This window comes from Pristis pectinata, chromosome 3, assembly GCF_009764475.1.
Source record: "Pristis pectinata isolate sPriPec2 chromosome 3, sPriPec2.1.pri, whole genome shotgun sequence".
Lineage (NCBI taxonomy): Eukaryota > Metazoa > Chordata > Chondrichthyes > Rhinopristiformes > Pristidae > Pristis > Pristis pectinata.
Window position 1 is genome coordinate 11,716,805 of NC_067407.1, and position 20,016 is coordinate 11,736,820.

General features: G+C 44.5%; 1 protein-coding gene across 1 annotated transcript in view; it reads right to left on the minus strand.

Moving 5' to 3' along the window:
* LOC127568523 (uncharacterized) overlaps positions 1-15,071 on the minus strand; it is a 251,819-nt gene extending 236,748 nt beyond the window's left edge. The window contains exons 1-3 of the mRNA XM_052012382.1: positions 15,029-15,071; positions 13,920-14,012; positions 12,731-13,525 (exon numbers count right to left, since the gene is read on the minus strand). Of these exons, the coding sequence (XP_051868342.1) occupies positions 12,731-12,794 (64 nt within the window). The 5' untranslated portion in view covers positions 12,795-13,525; positions 13,920-14,012; positions 15,029-15,071. The remainder of the gene's footprint in view (positions 1-12,730; positions 13,526-13,919; positions 14,013-15,028) is intronic.
* Positions 15,072-20,016: the final 4,945 nt, after the last annotated feature.

The window sequence follows — 20,016 nt, forward strand, 5'->3', positions numbered from 1 at the left end:
AATTGGTTCTAGTATTGGATGCAATGTTCTGAGAGCAAAACCATGTATACACAATCTTTCCATTCTTTCCAAGTTCCCCATCTGCCTACATTATTCCCCAATCACAACATTGCATTCACTGAGAAAAGAGCAAAGAATCCCACTAGAGCAAAGAATGTGCTCATAAGGAGCACGATGCCTTGACTCAGTAGGAACATCACACATCCTGGAGGTCAGAATTCTGGGAACTAAAGTGAGGAAGAATGAAATAAGCTAACTAAAAATTTGTGAGGAATTTGGTCTTCCTGCAACTTGTTGTTCTTCCAATATAACCGAACGTGGGAGAGAAGTCCACTCCAAGGTGTAGGATAGCATGCTGAGGGACACACTGAAGCTCAGTGTAGCAACAGATAAGATAAGATATCTTTACTAGTCACATGTACATAGAAACACACAGTCTTTGTGTAGAGTGTTCTAGGGGCAGCCCGCAAGTGTCGCCACGCTTCCAGCGCCAACATAGCATGCCCACAACTTCCTAACCCATACGTCTTTGGAATGTGGGAGGAAACCGGAGCACCAGGAGGAAACCCACGCAGAAACAGGGAGAACGTACAGACGCCTTACAGACAGCGGCTGGAATTGAACCCGGGTTGCTGGCGCTGTAATAGTGTTACGATAACCGCTACACCACCGTACCTGCCAAGCAAAACCTGTGTGGGGAAAGACCACATTATAGGGTCCTGCTACTGGATGCTGAGGGGCTAGGTCCTGTGTAACAGCCTCTCAACATCACTGACAGGATGTTTGGGACTGAAAAATTGATAACATATTGTATTTACATACTGCAAGTACATATTGCAAGTGAATATAATAACATGCTTGGCAGAGTAAATGAAGACAATGCCGTGTCCTCTGTTTTATAACTGTATACATTACAAATAACTTATGTTCTTGGAAGAAAAGAAATCTGAGGAATTCCTGCAATGTTTTGACCTCAATCACTTCCATTTTTATGCATATTTGTTGATATCATGAACAAACAAAAAAGTGAAAATGGAACAATAAAAGTAAACTGCAAGGGAGCTTTTGGGGAAAAAAAACAGCAGTGATTTCAGAAAAATTGACTAATGAACAGGATTCAGCTCCACAAGTGGAATGGACATTCCTTTAGGTACTACTCATGGCCTTAGCTGGAAATTCCTTCAGATTACCACGCAACACAGTAAAAATCCCTCAAAGTTGCTTCAGTGTTATGACTACCTTAACCCTGTAAGATTATTTCAAACCTAGGTGTGACAAAAAAACAATATTGCCGATAACTATCAGCGGAGTGTGTTTTTGTTAACCGTTATGGGATGTAGGTCTTGCTGGCAAGGCAGGGTCAATTTCCACTGGCATTCTTATTTGCCCTTGAGTGAGTGATGAGGCCACCTCCTTGAACCACTGTAACCCATCCAGTGAAGGTGCTCCCAGAGTTCCAGGAATTAGGCCCAGGACTAGGTCTGGATGGTGTGGGATTTGGATGGGAAGCTGCGGATGGTGAGGTTCCCCTGTGCCAGCTGCCCTTGTCTCTCTTGGTGAGAGAGGGTGTGAGGTTCTTGAAGGGCAGACAGATAGCTGGAAAGCTGAAATAAGGTTTAAGGAGATTTGAGGGGGAATCTTTTCACACCAAGAGTGGTTGGGACCTGGAATGCACTGCCTGAGATGCCTCTGACATCCCCCCTATACCTTCCTCTAATCACCTTAAAATTATGCTTCCTCGTGTGAGCCATTTTTGCCCTGGGAAAAGGTCTCTGACTGTCCACTCAATCTATGCCTCTTATCATCTTATACACCTCTATCAAATCACCTCTCATCCTCCTTCGCTCCAAAGGGAAAAGCCCTAGCTCACTCAAACTATCCTCATAAGACATGCTCTCCCATCCAGGCAGCATCTTGGTAAATCTCCTCTGCACCCTCTCTAAAGCTTCCATATCCTTCCTATAATGAGGCAACCGGAGCTGAACACAGTACTCAAAGTGTGGTTTAACCAGAGATTTATAGAGCTGCAACATTACATCGTGCCTCTTGAACTCAATACCCCAACTAAGGAAGGCCAGCACAATATACACCTTCTCAACAACCTTATCAACCTGCGTGGCAACCTTGAGGGATCTATGGACGTGGTCCCCAAGATCCCTCAGTTCCTCCACACTGCTAAGAGTCCTGCCATTTCCCTTGTATTCTGCCTTCAAATTCGATCTTCCAAAGTGTATCACTTCGCACTTATCCGGGTTGAACTCCATCTGCACTTCTCAACCCAGCTCTGGATCCTATCAATGTCCTGTTGTAACCTTCAGCAACTTTCTACACAATCCACTGCCTGAGGAGGTGGTGGAGTCAGATACTGTCACAAAATTACAATGTATTTAGACAAGCACTTGAATTACCAAGGCACAGAAGTCTGTGGACCTAATGCGGGTAAATGGGATTAGAATAGGTGGTGCAATAGTTGGCATAACGTAGTGGGCCGAAGAGCCTGTTTCTGCACTGTATGCCTCATCCTCAGTCCTGAGGAACCCCCTGAGAAAAAGTAGGAATGTGTTTAGGATTCTTGTTACTTTAAGGGACTGTTTCACACGGACATATCTTGTAATATTGTTTATACCATGCTGGCAGTTCAGAATGAAGACTAACTGCCTCAATAAACGTTGTGTTTACTTAAAGCTTCATGTCTAAATGAGTAAATGACTGACAATAATAGTGTACTGCAGAGACCAGCTCGCAAGAGCTCACAATACACCACAAAGCCCTGGCAATGACTCACTACAGCAGCACTTCACTCAGACTTTTCGTTCCACAGTTTTTGTATCATTTGAGCTACAACTTAAAGCAGGACTGATGAAAGGTCATTGAACTGAAATGGTAACTGACTTCCTGACCACAGATGCTGCTTAAGTTAGTAATGCCATTTTCTGCTTTTTTCAGATGAGGGTGTGTGCTGCTACAGTAGCATTGCACACATGTTGACAGATGTAATGCTGTGAAATGACTTACTTTCTGAAATGCTAGGTCATGCGTGGAGGGAATGAAACAACGTAGCAGCTGGGACTCTCTGCCAAGTAATATCTTGTAAACAGTGCAGCCCATAAATGGCTCTATTCACTACCCAGGTGACCAAGCCTCCTTGTCCTGTTTTTGTTTAACTATCCTATATTTTCCCACCTATTTTTACCCATCTTTACGTCCCTTCTTTAAGCCACTGAATCCTTATCCGAATCCAGAGCCACAGCACCTAGTGCTCTCAACTGCTTTAAACCCACAGTCCTCAATACCATATATAGAACATTACAGCATAGTACAGGCCCTTCGGCCCACGATGTTGTGCCGACATTTGATCCTGCTCTACGATCTATCTAACCCTTCCCTCCCACATAGCCCTCCGTTTTTCTATCATTCATGTGCCTATCTAAGAGTCTCTTAAATGTCCCTAATGTATCTGCCTCCACCATCTCTGCCGGCAGTGCGTTCCACGCACCCACCACTCTCTATGTAAAACTGCTTGCCTCTGACATCCCCCCTATACCTTCCTCCAACCTTAAAATTATGCCCCCTCATGTGAGCCATTTTCACCCTGGGAAAAAGTCTCTGACTGTCCACTTGACCTACGCCTCTTATCATCTTGTACACCTCGATCAAGCCACCTCTCATCCTCCTTCGCTCCAAAGAGAAAAGCCCCAGCTCACTCAACTTGTCCTCTTAAGACATGCTCTCCAATCCAGGCAGCATCCTGGTAAATCTCCTCTGCACCCTCTCTAAAGCTTCCATGTCTTTCCTATAATGAAGTGACCAGAACTGAACACAATACTCCAAGTGTGGTCTAACCAGAAATTTATAGAGCTGCAACATTACCTGGCAGCTCTTGAACTCAATGCCCCGATTAATGAAGGCCAGCACTCCATACGCCTTCTTAACAACCCTATCAACCTGCGCGGGAACCTTGAGGGATCTATGGACGTGGTCCCCAAGATCACACTGCTAAGAGTCCTGCCATTAACCTAGCATTCTGCCTTCAAATTCGATCTTCCACAGAGTATCACTTCACACACTTTTCTGGGTTGAACTCCATCTGCCACTTCTCAGCCCAGCTCTGGATCCTATCAATATCCTGTTGTAACCTATAGCAACCTTCTACACTATCCACAACACCATCAATCTTCGTGTCATCTGCAAACTTACTAACCCACCCTTCCACATCCTCATCCAAGTCATTTATGAAAATCACAAAGGGCAAGGGTCCCAGAACAGATCCCTGCGGAACACCACTGGTCACCAACCTCCAGTCAGAATATGCTCCATCTACAACCACTCCGTCTTCTATGGGCGAGTCGATTCTGAATCCAAACAGCCAAGTTTCCCTGGATCCCATGCCTCCTGACTTTCTGAATGAGCCTTCCTTGAGGAACCTTATCAAACACTTTACTAAAATCCATGTACACCACATCCACTGCTCTACCCTCATCAATGTGCTTTGTCACATCCTCAAAGAATTCAATCAGGCTCGTGAGGCACGACCTGCCCCTCACAAAGCCATGTTGACTGTCCCTAATCGCCTATGCTTCTCCAAATGCCCATTTTCCTGTCTCTAAGAATCTTCTCCAGTAATTTGCCCACCACTGAAGTAAGACTCACTGGCTTGCAATTCCCAGGCAATACACAAAAAGTGCTGAAGGAACTCAGCGGGTCAGGCAGCATCCATGGAGGGAAATAAACAGTCGACGTTTCAGGCCGAGACCCTTCATCAAGACTGGAAAGGAAGAGGGCAGAAGCCAGAATAAGAAGGTGGGGGGAGGGGGAGGAGCAAAGGCAGGCAGGGGATAGGTGAGTTCAGGTGATAGGTGAGTCCAGGTGAGAGGGGGAAGGTAGGTGGGTGGGGGAGGGGGAGAAGATGTAATAAGCTGAGAGGTGAGAGGTGATAGGTAGAAGAGGCAAAGGGCTGAAGAAGAAGGAATCCGGTAGGAGAGGGCAGTGGACCATGGAATAAAGGATGGGGGAGGGGAGGAGAGGAGATGGGCAGGTCATCAAGGCGGGGAAGGGAGCCACAGGAATAAGGGAAGACAAAGGAGTTTGCGGGGGGGAGAAAAAGAAGGGGTGGGGTTACCAGAAGTTAGAGAAATCGATGTTGAGGTCATCAGGTTGAAGACTCCCAAGGTGGAATATGAGGTGTTGCTCCTCCAACCACCACCTGGCCTCAACGTGGCAGTAGAGGAGGCCATGGATAGACATGTCAGTATGGGAGTGGGATGTGGAATTGAAGTGGGTGGCCACCAGGAGGTCCTGGCTGTTGCGATGGTCAAGCTCCTTCACCTGTGCACATGACGATAAACTCAGCTTGACTGTGCATGTGCCAGGCTATTCAACAATGGACAGCATTGCTGTTATGCCCTCATCACAAAACCACCAGCTGTTGACCAGCATTTGGACCGGTGACCCCATCTGTATTTCTGCACCATCTACCCCTGAATTCATGGAGCTAAAATCGGTCAGGCAATTTGTAAAATAGCAGCAGTTATCTGGCGATAATAGCCATGCCCTCTGTACAGAGTTAAAGTTCGTCTCTGCTCGTCTGCTGTGTCACTCTCTGGGACCATGACTGGGCAATTCGAAAGGCCTCAGCTGTAGATAAGCAGAAAGTTCCCAGAGTTCAGTCTAGCACTAAATGTAAATAAAGTGAATGGAGTGGGTTAATGTTCAGTGCTGGAAAAACTCAGCAGGTCAGAAAAACTCAGAAATAAACAGGCAGATTATTATCTAGAGGGAGAGAAAATTCAAAGTACAGAAGTACAAGGGACTTGCGGGTACTCATGCAGGATACCTTAAAGGTTAACCACCAGGTCGGATCGGTGGTAAAGAAAGCGAATGCTATATTGGCATTCATTTCAAAAGGGATAGTATATAAAAGTAAGGAAGTGTTGATGAGGCTCTATAGAGCACTAGTGAAGCCTCATTTGGAATACTGTGCGCAGTTTTGGGCCCCATATCTTAGGAAGGATGTGCTGATGTTGGAGGGGGTTCAGAGGAGATTTACGAGGATGATTCCCGGAATGAAAGGGCTTACGTATGATGAGCATTTGTCGGCTCTTGGACTGTACTCACTGGAGTACAGAAGAATGAGAGGGGACCTCATAGAAACATTTAAAATGCTGAAAGGAATGGACAGAATAGATGTGGCTCGGCTGTTTCCCTTGGTGGGTGAGTCCAGGACAAGAGGGCACAATCTTAGAATTAGAGGGTACAGGTTTAAAATAGAGATGAGGAGAAATTTCTTTAGCCAGAGGGTGGTTAAATTGTGGAATTCCTTGCCAGGTATAGCAGTGGAGGCCAGATCATTGGGGGCATTCAAGGAAGAGATAGATAGATATCTAAATAGTTGGGGTATCAAGGGATATGGGGATAAGGCTGGAAATTGGGATTAGAATAGTTATTTTTTTCTTCTTCCTCCCCCCCATTTTTCATTTATCATTTTTTCCCTTTTCCTTGGAGCAGACTCGATGGGCCGAACGGTCTGCTTCTGCTCCTTTGTCTTGTGTGTGTCAAGCAGCAGCTGTGGAAAAGGGAACAGCCAGCTTCTCCGATTTGTGACTCTGTCACCTGACCTGCTGAATTAGGTTTACTATTATTGTCACGGTACTGAGACACAGTGAAAAACCTTTGTTTTGCGTGCCATCCAGACAGATCATGCCATACATAAGTACAATGAAGCGGTAAAAAGAAAACAGAATGCAAAATGTAGTGTTGCAGTTACAGAGAAAGTGCAGTGCTGGTAGACGAATAAAGTGCAAGGGCCACGATGAGGTAGATTGGGAGATCAAGAGTTCACCTTGCAGTGTATAAGAGGTTCATTCAAGAGTTTGATAACAGTGGGACAGAAGCTGTCCTTGAGCCTGGTGGTAGATGTTCTCAGGCTTTTGTATCTTCTGTCCGACGGGAGAGAGAGGAAGAGAGAATGGCCGGGGTGGGAGATACCTTCTGTTTTTAATTTCAGATTTCCAGCATCTGCAGTATTTTTGATTTTTATTTAATGTTCACTACCTTTGGCTGTCATTAAAAGGCTTCACATTCTTTCTCAGCAGCCTATGCCTCTGAATGTATCCAGGATGCCAGCCGGTTTGGACAATAAGCCCTTTCCAACCAGGAATTCAAGATTCCTTGATGCAAGCGCTATGCTGACTGCCATTCTTTAGCAGGGATGGTCCAAATCTGCCCATCCCAACGTAGGGTCCTAGAACTGTAAGAGGCTCACAAAGACAAGTGGACCACCCTGGAACACCAACGCGTGACCTCCTCCCTCAACTGACTTTAAACAGAGGCTGTGCCAGTCTCAACTTGGTGAGCCTGTAGTTCACCAGCTCTGTCTAACAGAGTGGCAGCCTCCAACAGAACTGGCAGCATTAATGAGAAGTCGATCGATTACCTCATCTGAAAGATACATAGAGTCATAAAGTGGTACAGCATAGAAGCAGGCCCTTTGGCCCACCACACTCATGCCAGCCATCATGCCTGCCTATACTAATCCCACTTGCCTGCATTAATTCCATATCCCGCAATGCCCTGCTCATTCAAGTACCTGTCAGCTGCCTCTTAAATGTTGTTACTGTTCCTGCCCCCACCAACTCCACTGGCAGCTCATTCCAGACACCAACTACACTTTGTGTAAATAAATTTACAATCAGATCCCCTTTAAACCTCCTCTCTCTCATCATAAACCTATGCCCTCTTGTTTTCGACACCCCTAGCATGGGAAACAAATACTGGCTATGTATCCATGTCTCTCATAAATTTATATACTGCCGTCACATCACCTCTCAGTCTTCTTCACTAAGGGGTAACCAGACTCAGCCTGTCCAATCTTTCCTGATAACACAAGGCCTACAATCCAGGCAACGTGCTGGGGAATATTTTCTGCCTCCTCTTTAGCTTAATCACATCCTTAATCACATCCTTAATCACATCCCAGAGAGTGCGCCTCCCAGACCAGAAAGCTGGCATATTATCCTGAATACCATTCAAGCGAGGAATGTTGATCAGGAAGCTGCAGGAAGGGTGGAAGGTGATCCTTCTAAACCCACCCAATCAGGCCTTGATTGGATGGGTCATTTGAGAGCGGTCCTCAGCACCGCACTACATACACAGCTTGATTCCATCATCTTGTACCCTGGGAGAGGTTCAGGCTTGAGGAAGGTTTTATGAATAGAAGGACACTGCCAGGTTCCAGAGGTAGTCAGATTCACTCAACCATTCCTTTCAATTCCCTAAAGGTACTTGGACAGGTACCTGGATGGGAAAGGTTTAGAGCGATATGGGCAAATGGGACTAGCTTAGATGGGAATCCTGATTGTCATAGAGAGGTTGGGCTGACAGGCCCACTTTAGTGCTGTATGACTCTATAAACCATTCCTAATTCTGTTTCAGGAATGATCAAATCCAACCAAAGGATGACTTGTTTTTGTTTTACATTCTAATTGTGTTCTTTCTTGTATAATTTTGTATAATATATGTTTTTCTTGTGAACATTGTGTCTCTAATGCTCTGACTTCCTGGCCACAGATGCTGCTTGACTTGGTAATTCCATTTTCTGCTTTTATCTCAGAAGAGGGTGTGTGCTGCCACAGTAGCATTGCGCACACGTTGATGAATGTAGTGCTGTGAAGTGACTCACTTTCTGAGATGCTAAGTCATGTCTGGAGGGAATGAAGCAACGAAAGAGCTGAGACTCTGCCAAGTAATCTCTTATAAACAGTGCAGCCCATAAGTGGTTCTATTCAGTACCCAGGTGACCGAGCCTTCCTGTCCTGTTTGTGGTTAACTATCCTATACTTTCCTTCCTATTTTAACCATCTTCTCGTCCCTCCTTTAAGTCCTTATCTGAATCCAGAGCCACAGCACCTAGTGCTCTCCATTGCCTTAAACACACAGTCCTCAATATCTTATATCAACGCACAGGAATGCATGAGGCTGCAGAGTAGTGGACACAGCCCAATCCATCACAGGCACAGTGCTCCCCACTATTGACAGCATCCGGAGGAGTGGCTGATTCAAGAAGGAGGTGTCTATCATCAAGGATCCCCACCAGCCGGGTCATGTCCTCTTCTCACTGCTACCATGAGGCAGGAGGTACAGAAGCCTGAAGTCCCACACCACCAGGTTCAGGAACAGCTACTTTCCTACAACCATCAGGTTCTTGAACTGACCTGCACAACCCTAACCCAACCTCAGCAACAGAAAACAACAGACCACCTCTTGTACGACCATGGACTTGTCTCTGATTGTGTCTTTTGGTGTTGCACTTTCTTGTTTGTGCACAGTTTTGTTTTCTCCACTCTCCCTTCACTGTAGAACATAGAACAATACAGCAAAGGAACAGGCCCTTCAGCCTGATGTTATGCCGAACTAATTAAACTAATTAAACCCCCATCCCTTCTGCTCACATGATGTCCATATCCTTCCATTCTTTGCACATTCATGTGCCTATCTAAGAGCCTCTTAAACTCTTCTTTTACGTATAACTTACATTCTGTGTGTAGTCCGGACCTCCGTGCCTGTGACACTGCTGGAAGTTTTTCTTTGCACCTGCTCCTCACCAAACTTGTGCACATGACATTAAACTCAACTTGACTGTGCATGTGCCAGGCTATTCAACAATGGACAGCATTGCTGTTATGCCCTCATCACAAAACCACCAGCTGTTGACCAGCTTTTGGAGCGGTAACCCTACCTGTATTTCTTCGCCATCTACCCCTGAATTCAAGGAGCTAAAATCAGTCAGGCAATTTGTAAAGTAGCAGCAGTTATCTGGCGATAATAGCCATGCCCTCTGTACAGAGTTAGAGCTCGTCTCTGCTCGTCTGCCGTGTCACTCTCTGGGACCATGACTGGGCAATTTGAAAGGCCTCAGCTGTAGATAAGCAGAAAGTTCCCAGAGTTCATTCTAGCACTAAATGTAAACAAAGTGAATGGAGTGGGTTAATGTTCAGTGCTGGAAAAACTTAGCAGGTCAAGCAGCAGCTGTGGAAAAAGGAACAGCCAGCTTCTCCGATTTGTGACTCTGTCACCTGACCTGCTGAATTAGGTTTATTATTGTTGTCATGGGTACCGAGATACAGTGAAAAACCTTTGTTTTGCGTGCCATCCAGACAGATCATGCTGTACAGAAGTACACTGAAGTGGTAAAAGGAAAACAGAATGCAGAATGTAGTGTTGCATTTAAAGAGAAAGTGCAGTGCTGGTAGACGAATAAAGTGCAAGGGCCACGATGAGGTAGATTGGGAGATCAAGAGTTCATCTTTCAGTGTATGAGAGGTTCGTTCAAGAGTTTGATAACAGTGGGACAGAAGCTGTCCTTGAGCCTGGTGGTAGATGTTCTCAGGCTTTTGTAGCTTCTGTCCGACAGGAGAGGGGGGAAGAGAGAATATCAGGGCTGGGAGACATTTTGTGTTTTTAATTTCAGATTCAGCCTGTCCCATATCTCCTGATATCACAAGGCCTACAATCCAGGCAACATGCTGATGAATATTTTCTGCCTCCTCTTTAGCTTAATCACATCCCAGAGAGTGCACCTCCCAGATCACCAAGCTGGCATATTATACTGAATACCATTCAAGGGAGGAATGTTGATCAGGAAGCTGCAGGAAGGGTGGAAGGTGATCCTTCTAAACCCACCCAATCAGGCCTTGATTGGATGGGTCACTTGAGAGCGGCCCTCAGCACTGCACTACATACACAGCTTGATTCCATCATCTTGTACCGTGGGAGAGGTTCAGGCCTGAGGAAGGTTTTATGAATAGAAGGACACTGCCAGGTTCCAGAGGTAGTCAGATTCACTCAACCATTCCTTTCAATTCCCTAAAGGTACTTGGACAGGTACATGGATGGGAAAGGTTTAGAGCGATATGGGCAAATGGGACTAGCTTAGATGGGAATCCTGATTGTCATGGACAGGTTGGGCTGACGGGCCCACTTTGATGGTGTATGACTCTATAAGCCATACATAATTCTGTTTCCGGAATGACCAAATCCAACCGAAGGATGACTTGATCTTTTTTACATTCTAATTGTGTTCTTTCTTGTATAATTTATGTTTTTCTTGTGAATGTTGTGTCTCTAATGCTTTGTGCCTGTGGTGCTGCTGTAAATAGCATTTTCATTGCACCTGTGCCTACATGTACTCTTTCGACTTTGACTCCAGAACTGAACACTCACACCGTCGGCAAAGATTGAACAGGCTGGGCCTAAGGATGAAGGATAGATTATAAAGGGTCTTGATGGGATAGGTGTACAATTCTACTTGCAAAGTGATACCAGAACTAGGTGCGACTGATACAAGACTGTCATTGACAATTAAGGAGATTTTGGGAGCCACCTTACTAACCAGAGGAAATTATTATCACAGGGAATGGTTAAGCAGAGAAAATTGCTGCATTTAAGGAGAAGATGGGTAAACAGGAGAAAGAAAGGATTAAAAAGACGAGGAGGGAGAGAGGCAGCAGGCATGGATCATAATCTCTGGCACAGTCAACGTAGACCCAAAGTCAAATTCGAGTTTATTGTCATATGCACAAGTCCATGTATGCACAGGTGCAATGAAAAACTTACTTGCAGCAGCATCACAGGCACAAAGCATCATATAACCAGCATTCACAAAAAAAACATAGATTAAACATAAATTATGCACAATTTTTTTACAAGAACCAATAGCTATGCATTCTAAATAACATACAAAACATTCTCACAAACTGAATAGTAAAATGAAAATACACAGATTAAAAAAGAGGCTGTAAAAGAACCTTTTACAAGTGTGGGAGATGGGGGTGAGGCCAGTGGAAAGATTCACTATTAATTCAGGGTGCCAGTTCAACATCCTGCACTTGGCAATAATAGTTGAGGAAGACTCCTTTGTAAAACGTTCTGTGGGCACATTAACTGTGATAGGACCACTCTGGCTCCCACGCTGCCGGATGATAACCATTTATTTTTAAAACTCCTCATGGAGAACATACTTGGTTTCCTGACATGACTACTCACATTGAGCTGTTGTGTCATTTTGAGTTAACCATAACTTTCACAGTTTAAAGTCTATTCCCTGTTTATTCCATTTGCTCCCATTGCCCGTTCCCTCCTCCACTTCTCGTAGCTGGCTTTTTGTTGGAGTATAGTTCAGTGGTGTAAGCTGGTACAACAACAACAACTTGCATTTATATCCCAGCTAAATATCCTGATGTGATTCAGAAGCATCTGGTCCGGCAGATAAATGCCAGCCAGCCACGTAAAGGAGACTTGACGATGGTAGGCAGAAGGCCCAGTCAAAGACATAGAGGAGAGTCCAAGAGGCGGAAAGGTGTGGGGTGTGGGTTCCAAAGCTTTGGTGCCATGCGTAGTGCCATGTAGCATGGGCAGACTGGAGTGACAGGCTGCTCTGCCCTTTCAGAAGTTTTCTACACATTGGAATCTACAAGTCGAAAGCACCGGGTGGTAATTAGCAGCTGATTCTCCCTCCTCCCTGGCACGGGAGCTCCGCTGTGGTTCCCGCTGCTGCTTGAACCACTAATTTAGCACCTCCCAGGAACTGATCCCAAGCTCGTCCCTTGCACTGAACAACTTGACCTTCCTGAGTTGTCAGGGAACCACTGCTTGCCTGCTTTGAGATTCAAACAGCCACTCCTTGAGAGTAAAACAGAAGGAGCAAGTATGTTAATTGTTAACAATGCCAGATTACCTGGGATCACCGATGGTGCCTCAGTGCTGCTCCCACTGGCTGTCTCTTGTCCACTCTTCTCCATTCTTTAACGCCAGTCACTTTTCTTCTCAGGGTCTTGACAGACTTGACGTTAATCAAAAGGCAGAGGAATGTTTTGTTTGCACTCCTCCCCACCTTCTCCGTTGTGAACTGACTTGAACCAGATCTCACCCCACAGACAGAAGCTGAAGTCACAATTCCTGTAAATCAGCAGTGCTTTCAAAAATAAAGGGAGGAGGGGAGGTGACAGTGGTGGGTGTGTGTGTGTGTGTGTGTGTGTGTGTGTGTGGGTTGGTGGGAGGGGGAGCAGGGAGAATGGACTATGGCAAGTTTAGACGACAAACAGTGTTAACATTGTCACTTAAAGCTACCAGAAATACTGACTTGCAAACACTTATGAAAAGGGGAAATCCACAAGACGTTTATTTGTTTTGACAGGAAGTTCGAGCATGCTAGCCAATCAGCTGATCAGAGCGAGAAAAAACCAGGATATTCTGTAGTTTTAAACTGTAGGCTTCAGAAGCAGGGCCCATTCGAGGGGTCTACAGGAATGCCTGACGGACTAAAAACTCCAACAGCTGTCCTGGATGAATGAATGCAGCCATGCTGAGTTCCTTTAACTTGTTTTGTCACTGCTGGGGCTTTTCTCTTTATGCTGTTGTTTGTCCCCTTTTGGCTTTCGCTCTGTGCCAATCCAGAGTGGGCTGTACATCTGGAAGTCATTCCCTCCGACATTCTTGGCAAGACAAACCACGATGTTTGCAAAACTTCAGCCTCTCAAGAAAACAATAACAACAAAAATAAGTTATCACACTGGCAGTGACGACATCCTGTTTTTTATCTGTCAAGGATGTTGAGTGATCACTTTCATTTAATAACGTTGGAAGATCATAAAACAGAAAGTTTATTTGGGTAAAATTTACATGGGACTGCAGCAAGCTAAGAGCATTTTTGCATTGACATTCATGCAATGTGCAAAGGAGAGCAAATTTAGGGAAGTTTAGATATTTGAACGAGTTCCCAACAAAGCTTTAAACCAATCTTGTGACAATTTGAACTACTGTTTTGCAATCACTCTTCTCCAAAAATAGCTGGTAAGAAAATAGTGGAAAAGGTATAAATTAATTACATTTCTTAATTGGAAGAGAAAGATGTGCACTCAGCTTACCTCAGAACAATCCATTCTTGTGAAGAAATGGATGCTGGAAATCCCTTTCTGAGCAGAAAATGCCAGAAAGCTTTTTTTAGCATAATTAATGACCTATTAAAGAAAGACCAAGCTAGCAGTTTACACCTTTGTCCCTCAGAAAGGTCTTGGAACTCTTCAGTACAATTTGCTTTCCAATTGACCTCGCGATACAATTACAGTGGTCATTTTTTCGCACAGCAAGATCCCACAATTCCAGTCAAACGAATGAATGGTTTGTTTGCTGTTTGAGGGCAGAGGGCTGAGCAGGAGACCAGCACATCTCCTGATTGGCAAGTCAGGAATATAGAACATAGAACAGTACAGCTCAATACAGACCCTTTGGCCCACAAAGTTGTGGCTACCTTTAAACCTCACCTAAGGCTATCTAACTCCTTCCTCCCACATATCCCTCTATTTTAAATTTCTCTATATGCTTATGTAGTAATTTCTTGAATTTGACCAATGTACCTGCCTCCACCACCGCCCCAGAGAGCGCATTCCATGCACCAACCACTCTCTGGGTAAAAAACCTTCCTCTGATATCTCCCTTGAACTTCCCACCCATTACTTTAAAGCCATGCCCTCTTGTATTGAGCATTGGTGCCCTGGGAAAGAGGCGCTTGCTGTCCACACTATCTATTCCTCTTAATATCTTGTACACCTCTATCATGTCTCCCCTCATCCTCCTTCTCTCCAAAGAGTAAAGCCCTAGCTCCCTTAGTCTCTCCTCATAATCCATACTCTCTAAACCAGGCAGCATCCTGGTAAGTTTCCTCTGCACCCTTTCCAATGCTTCCACATCCTTCCTATAATGAGGCGACCAGAACTGGACACAGTACTCTAAGTGTGGTCTAACCAGAGTTTTATAGAGCTGCATCATTACCTCGCAGCTCTTAAACTCGATCCCTCGACTTATGAAAGCTAACATCCCATAAGCTTTCTTAACTGCCCTATCCGTTCAAACACTCACAAGGATAGATACACCAGATCGTTGAGGACTCCACCTGATGGGACTGAGTTCCATGGGTGGCAGGCACAGTGCTGGCATGACAGTTAAGTTACAAGACTAATAATCCTTTAAATCTTACCAGAGTGGCTGTGGAATTTAAATTAACTTGGGGGAAATTCTCTGTTGCTAGTAATGAGAACCACAAACACTCCCAGATTGACTGTAGTTTGAAACTGTAGGCTTGACAAACAGGACCCATTTGAGTGGTCTACAGGAATGCCTGACAGATTGAAAACTCCAACAGCTGCCCTGGACGAATAAATACAGCCATGCGGAGTTCCTTTAACTTATTTTGTCACTGCTGCAGCTTTTACTTTAATGTCAAAAACCTATCTGATTCAAAGATGTCTTTCAGGGGAGGAAATCTGCCACCTTTAAGCAGTCTGACCTACAGGTAACTCCAGACCCACCACACGTGGTTGATTTTTAATTGTTTTTTTCAGGCAACTCAGCTCAAAGGAAATAAAGGTGTGCAATAAATGCTGGCCTTGACGGTGACACTCAGGTCCTGAAAAAGGAATTCAAATAATACATTTATCATCTGCGGATAATTATACAGAATCTACAGCACAGGTACAGGTCTACTGTTTAAACTATGGTCAAGCTTATTCCCATTCATTTTTCCACCAACTATGAGGCACAGCTGAAGAGTCAGATGGAGCTCTCCTTTGCCTGCATGAGCACAGTGCCAACAACCCTCAGAACTCTCAACAGTCTCTAGAATAAAGCAGCCCACTTGGTTGGCACTTCATTCACCAGCCTAAACATTCATTCCTGGTGCATCATGACTGCAGCATGTGCTGCTTATAAGATGCACTGCAACTATTTGTCAAGGCTCCAACAGCACTTCCCAAATCTGTGACCTTTTCCACCAAGAAGGACCACAATTGTACACAGTACTCCAGGTATGTTCTCAATAAGGCCCAGTCTTGCTCTTACGTCCTCCTGCAACAAAGGCCAGCATGTAGTGGTTAGCATAACGCTATTACAGCGCCAGCGACCCGGGTTCAATTCTGGCTGCTGTCTGTAAGAAGTTTGTACGTTCTCCCCGTGTCTGCGTGGGTTTCCTCCGGGTGCTCCAGTTTCCTCCCACATTCGAAAGACGTATGGGTTAGGAAGATGTGGGCACGCTATGTTGGCACCGGAAGCGTGGCGACACTTGCGGGCTGCCCCCAGAACACTCTACTCAAAAGATGCATGTTTTGATGTACATGTGAAGAATAAAGAAATCTTATTGGTGTTGGTTTATTATTGTTACTTGTACCGAGGTACAGTGAAAAACTTGTCTTGCATACTGATCGTACAGGTCACAGTGCAGTTACATTGAGTTAGTACAGAGTGCATTGATGTAGTACAGGTAAAAACAACAACAGTACAGAGTAAAGTGTCACAGCTACAGAGAAAGTGCAGTGCAATAAGGTGCAAGGTCACAACAAGGTAGGTCGTGAGGTCATAGTCCATCTCGTCGTATAAAGGAACCATTCAATAGTCTTATCACAGTGAGGTAGAAGCTGTCCTTAAGCCCAGTAGTATGTGCCCTCATGCTCCTGTATCTCCTACCTGATGGGGGAGGAGAGAAGAGAGAATGACCCAGGTGGTTGGGGTCTTTGATTATGCTGGCTGCTTCACCAAGACAGCGAGAGGTAAAGACAAGAGTCCAAGGAGGGGAGGCTGGTGTCCGTGATGCACTGTGCTGTGTCCACAACTCTCTGCAGTTTCTTGCGGTCCTGGGCAGAGCAGTTGCCATACCAAGCCTATCTTATCTTATCGTATAAATCTTATCTTATAGATGCCTTCCCAACTACCTGCTGCACTGCACGTTAGCTTTCAGTAACATTTTATTATGAGGGGTACAGATAGGGTGGACGAGCAATATCCTTTTCCCATTATTGAGTGATCCAATACCAGAGGGCATGCATTTAAGGTGAGAGGGGGTAGGTTCAGAAGACACATGAGGGGTAAGTTTTTTTACTCAGAGAGTGGTGGCTGCCTGGAATGTGTTGCCTGATAGGGTGGTGGAGGCAAATTCATTGGGGCTTTTGAGGGGCTTGGATGGGCACATGAATGAGAGGAAACTGGAGGGATATGGGCATTCTGTAGGTAGGAGGGATTAGCTACGTCAGCACAACATTGTGGGCCGAATGGCCTGTTCCGTGCTGTACTCTTCTATATTCTATATTCTTATGTAGCAGGATATCCGGGTCCTTTTGAACACCAACACTTGCCAATCTCTCACTATTTAAAAATAATTCAGCATTTCTATTTCTCTGCACCAATGTGGATAACCTTACATTTTTCCACATTGTTCTCCATCTGCCATGTGGTTGCCCACTCACTCAGCTTGTGTATATCCTCCTAAAGCCCCTTTACATCTTCATCATGTCTCACATTCCCACTTAATTTCATTTCATTATCAAACTTGGCAGTGTTACCTTTGATCCATTCAGCTAAATCATTGATAGAGTTTGTGAATAACTGGGGACCAAGTACTAATCAGAATCTGATTTATTATCACTGACTTAGGTACTGGTATTGGTTTATTATTGTCACTTGTACCAGGGTACAGTGAAAAGCTTGTCTTACAAACCGCAGTCTGCAGTTTCTTGCGGTCCTGTGCATTGGAGCCTCCACACCAGGCGGTGATGCGACTAATCCTTGCAATCCCTGCAGTACCCCATTAGTCACAGCCTGCCAACCTGAGGGGCCCATTCATTCATACACTTTGTATTCAATCTGCTTTCAAATTCTAAATCCAGATGAGTATATTACCCCAGTTCTACGTACCCTCACTTTGTTCACCAACCTTCTGTGTGGGACCTTATCAAAACCATCCTGAAAATCCAAATACACCACATATTGTCTCCTCTACTGGATGTCTTCAAAAAGCTTGAATCGATTAGTCAAACATGATTTCCCCTTCATAAATCCATGTTGACTGGACTCAGTCAAATTATTCTTTTGTCAGTGTCCTGATATTACAGCCTTTATATAGAGTCCAGCATTTTCCCAGCTGTCAATGTCAGGCTAAGACGTTTTGAGTCTCTACTTTTTCCCTCCTTTTTTAATTAGCTGGATTACACTTCCTACCCTCCAATTTGCAAGAAACATTCCAGAATTTAGAATATTAGAAGATGTTTGCCAATATCTCCTCCTCGTTCAAAACACTGGGATGTAAATCATCAGGTCCTTGCGATTTATCAGATTTTAATTTCAATAACAAAATAGTCAGAAGAAGCCAGGAACACTCAGCAGGTCAGGCAGCATCCATGAGGAAGGGAAACAGACTCAGCATTGTAGGTCAGTGACCCTTCATTAAAACTGAGAAAGTGAGAACTGAATCATGGTGTAAGTTGCAGAGAGGGAAGGTTGGAGCAAACAGAGGGAATGTCTGTGACAGAGAGGAGGACAGAGACGTCCAGGTAAATATTACATCGCAACACAGAAAAGAAATAAAAGGAACAAATTGAAACTGAAACATCCAGCAAGAGAGAGAGAAAAATAAAAGCTGTTTTTCTGAAATTGATGAACTCAATGTAAGTCTTGATTTATTTTTCTCATTTTTTCCTTTCTCTTTTATCTCTGACTGCTAGTGTTTAAAGTAAGTGACAACGTTGATCTACTCCTTAACATAGAACAGAACTTAATATACAGCACAGAAACAGGCTCTTCCGCCTATCCAGTTCATGTCGACCAAGATGCTCATACAAGCCAGTCCCATTTACCCACGTTTGGCCCATATCCTTCTAAACCTTTCCTATTCTTGTAGCTTTCCTATCCGTGTACCCGCCTAAGTACCTTTTAAATGACAAGATAAGATATCTTTATTAGTCAGATGTACATCAAAACACACAGTGAAATGCATCTTTTTGTATAGAGTGTTCTGGGGGAGCCCGTAAGTGTCGCCATGCTTCTGGCACCAACATAGCATGCCCACAACTTCCGAACGTACGTCTTTGGAATGTGGGAGGAAACTGGAGCACCCGGAGGAATCCCATGCGGTCACGGGGAGAACATATAAACTCCTTACAGACAGTGGCCGGAATTGACCTGGGTCATTGGCGTTGTAGTAGCATTACACTAACCACTACATTACCATGCCTGCTGGTTCTTAATTCCCCGACCCTGGGAAAAAGACTGTGCACATTGACCCTATCTATGCCCCTCATGATTATGTACACCTCTATAGGATCACCCCTCATTCTCCTACACTCCATTGAAAACAGTCCCAACCTGCTCAAACTCTCTCCATAACTCAACCCCTCGAGTCCTGGCAACAGCCTTGTAAATCTCCTCTGCATCCTTTCCAGCTTAACGACATCTTCCCTATAGCAAGGTGACCAAAATTGAACACAACATTCCAAATGCAGCATCACCAACGTCTTGCAACAAAACATCTCGACTTCTATACTCAGTGCCCTTACCCATGAAGGCCAGCATGCTAAAAGCCTTCTTCACCACCCTGTCTACCTGTGATGCCACTTTCAGGGAAATCACAGATATTCTCTTTGTGGTCTTCATCCATTTCCCCTCTGCAGTTTAAAACACACTTGCTTCATGTTCAGAGGGATGGCAATTGATCTGAAACATTGACACTGTTTCCCTGTCTAGGGAAGCTGCCTGAGCTCATTTTTAGGTTTTGATTCGGATTTTCCAGCAACTGTCTTTGTTTTTGCTCATAGTCAATCTCATTAGTTTCTCTAGTAGTATTTCTTCACTAATTACTTGCTCATTTGTAGTGGAATCTTGGTTCTCCAGTGTTTCTAGGAGTTTTTTTTGTGTCTTCTTCCATGAAGGCAGACACGAAGCTTTTTTCCTTTAATTCCCCACACCATATCTTTAATCCCCATCATAAACTCTTCCTTCTGTGTGTATAAGGGTCGCACATTTGTCTGTGCTAATCTTTAGCTTTTTACGGACTATAACAATCTTAAAATCTGTTTTTGTTATTCTTGCTAGTTTAGTGTCTTACTCTATTTTCTCTTTCTTATCAATTTCCAAATGATTCTTTGATAAATTTGAGAATCTGCAGGCTTACTATCTTTTCCTGCAACTTTATAATCCTTTAAT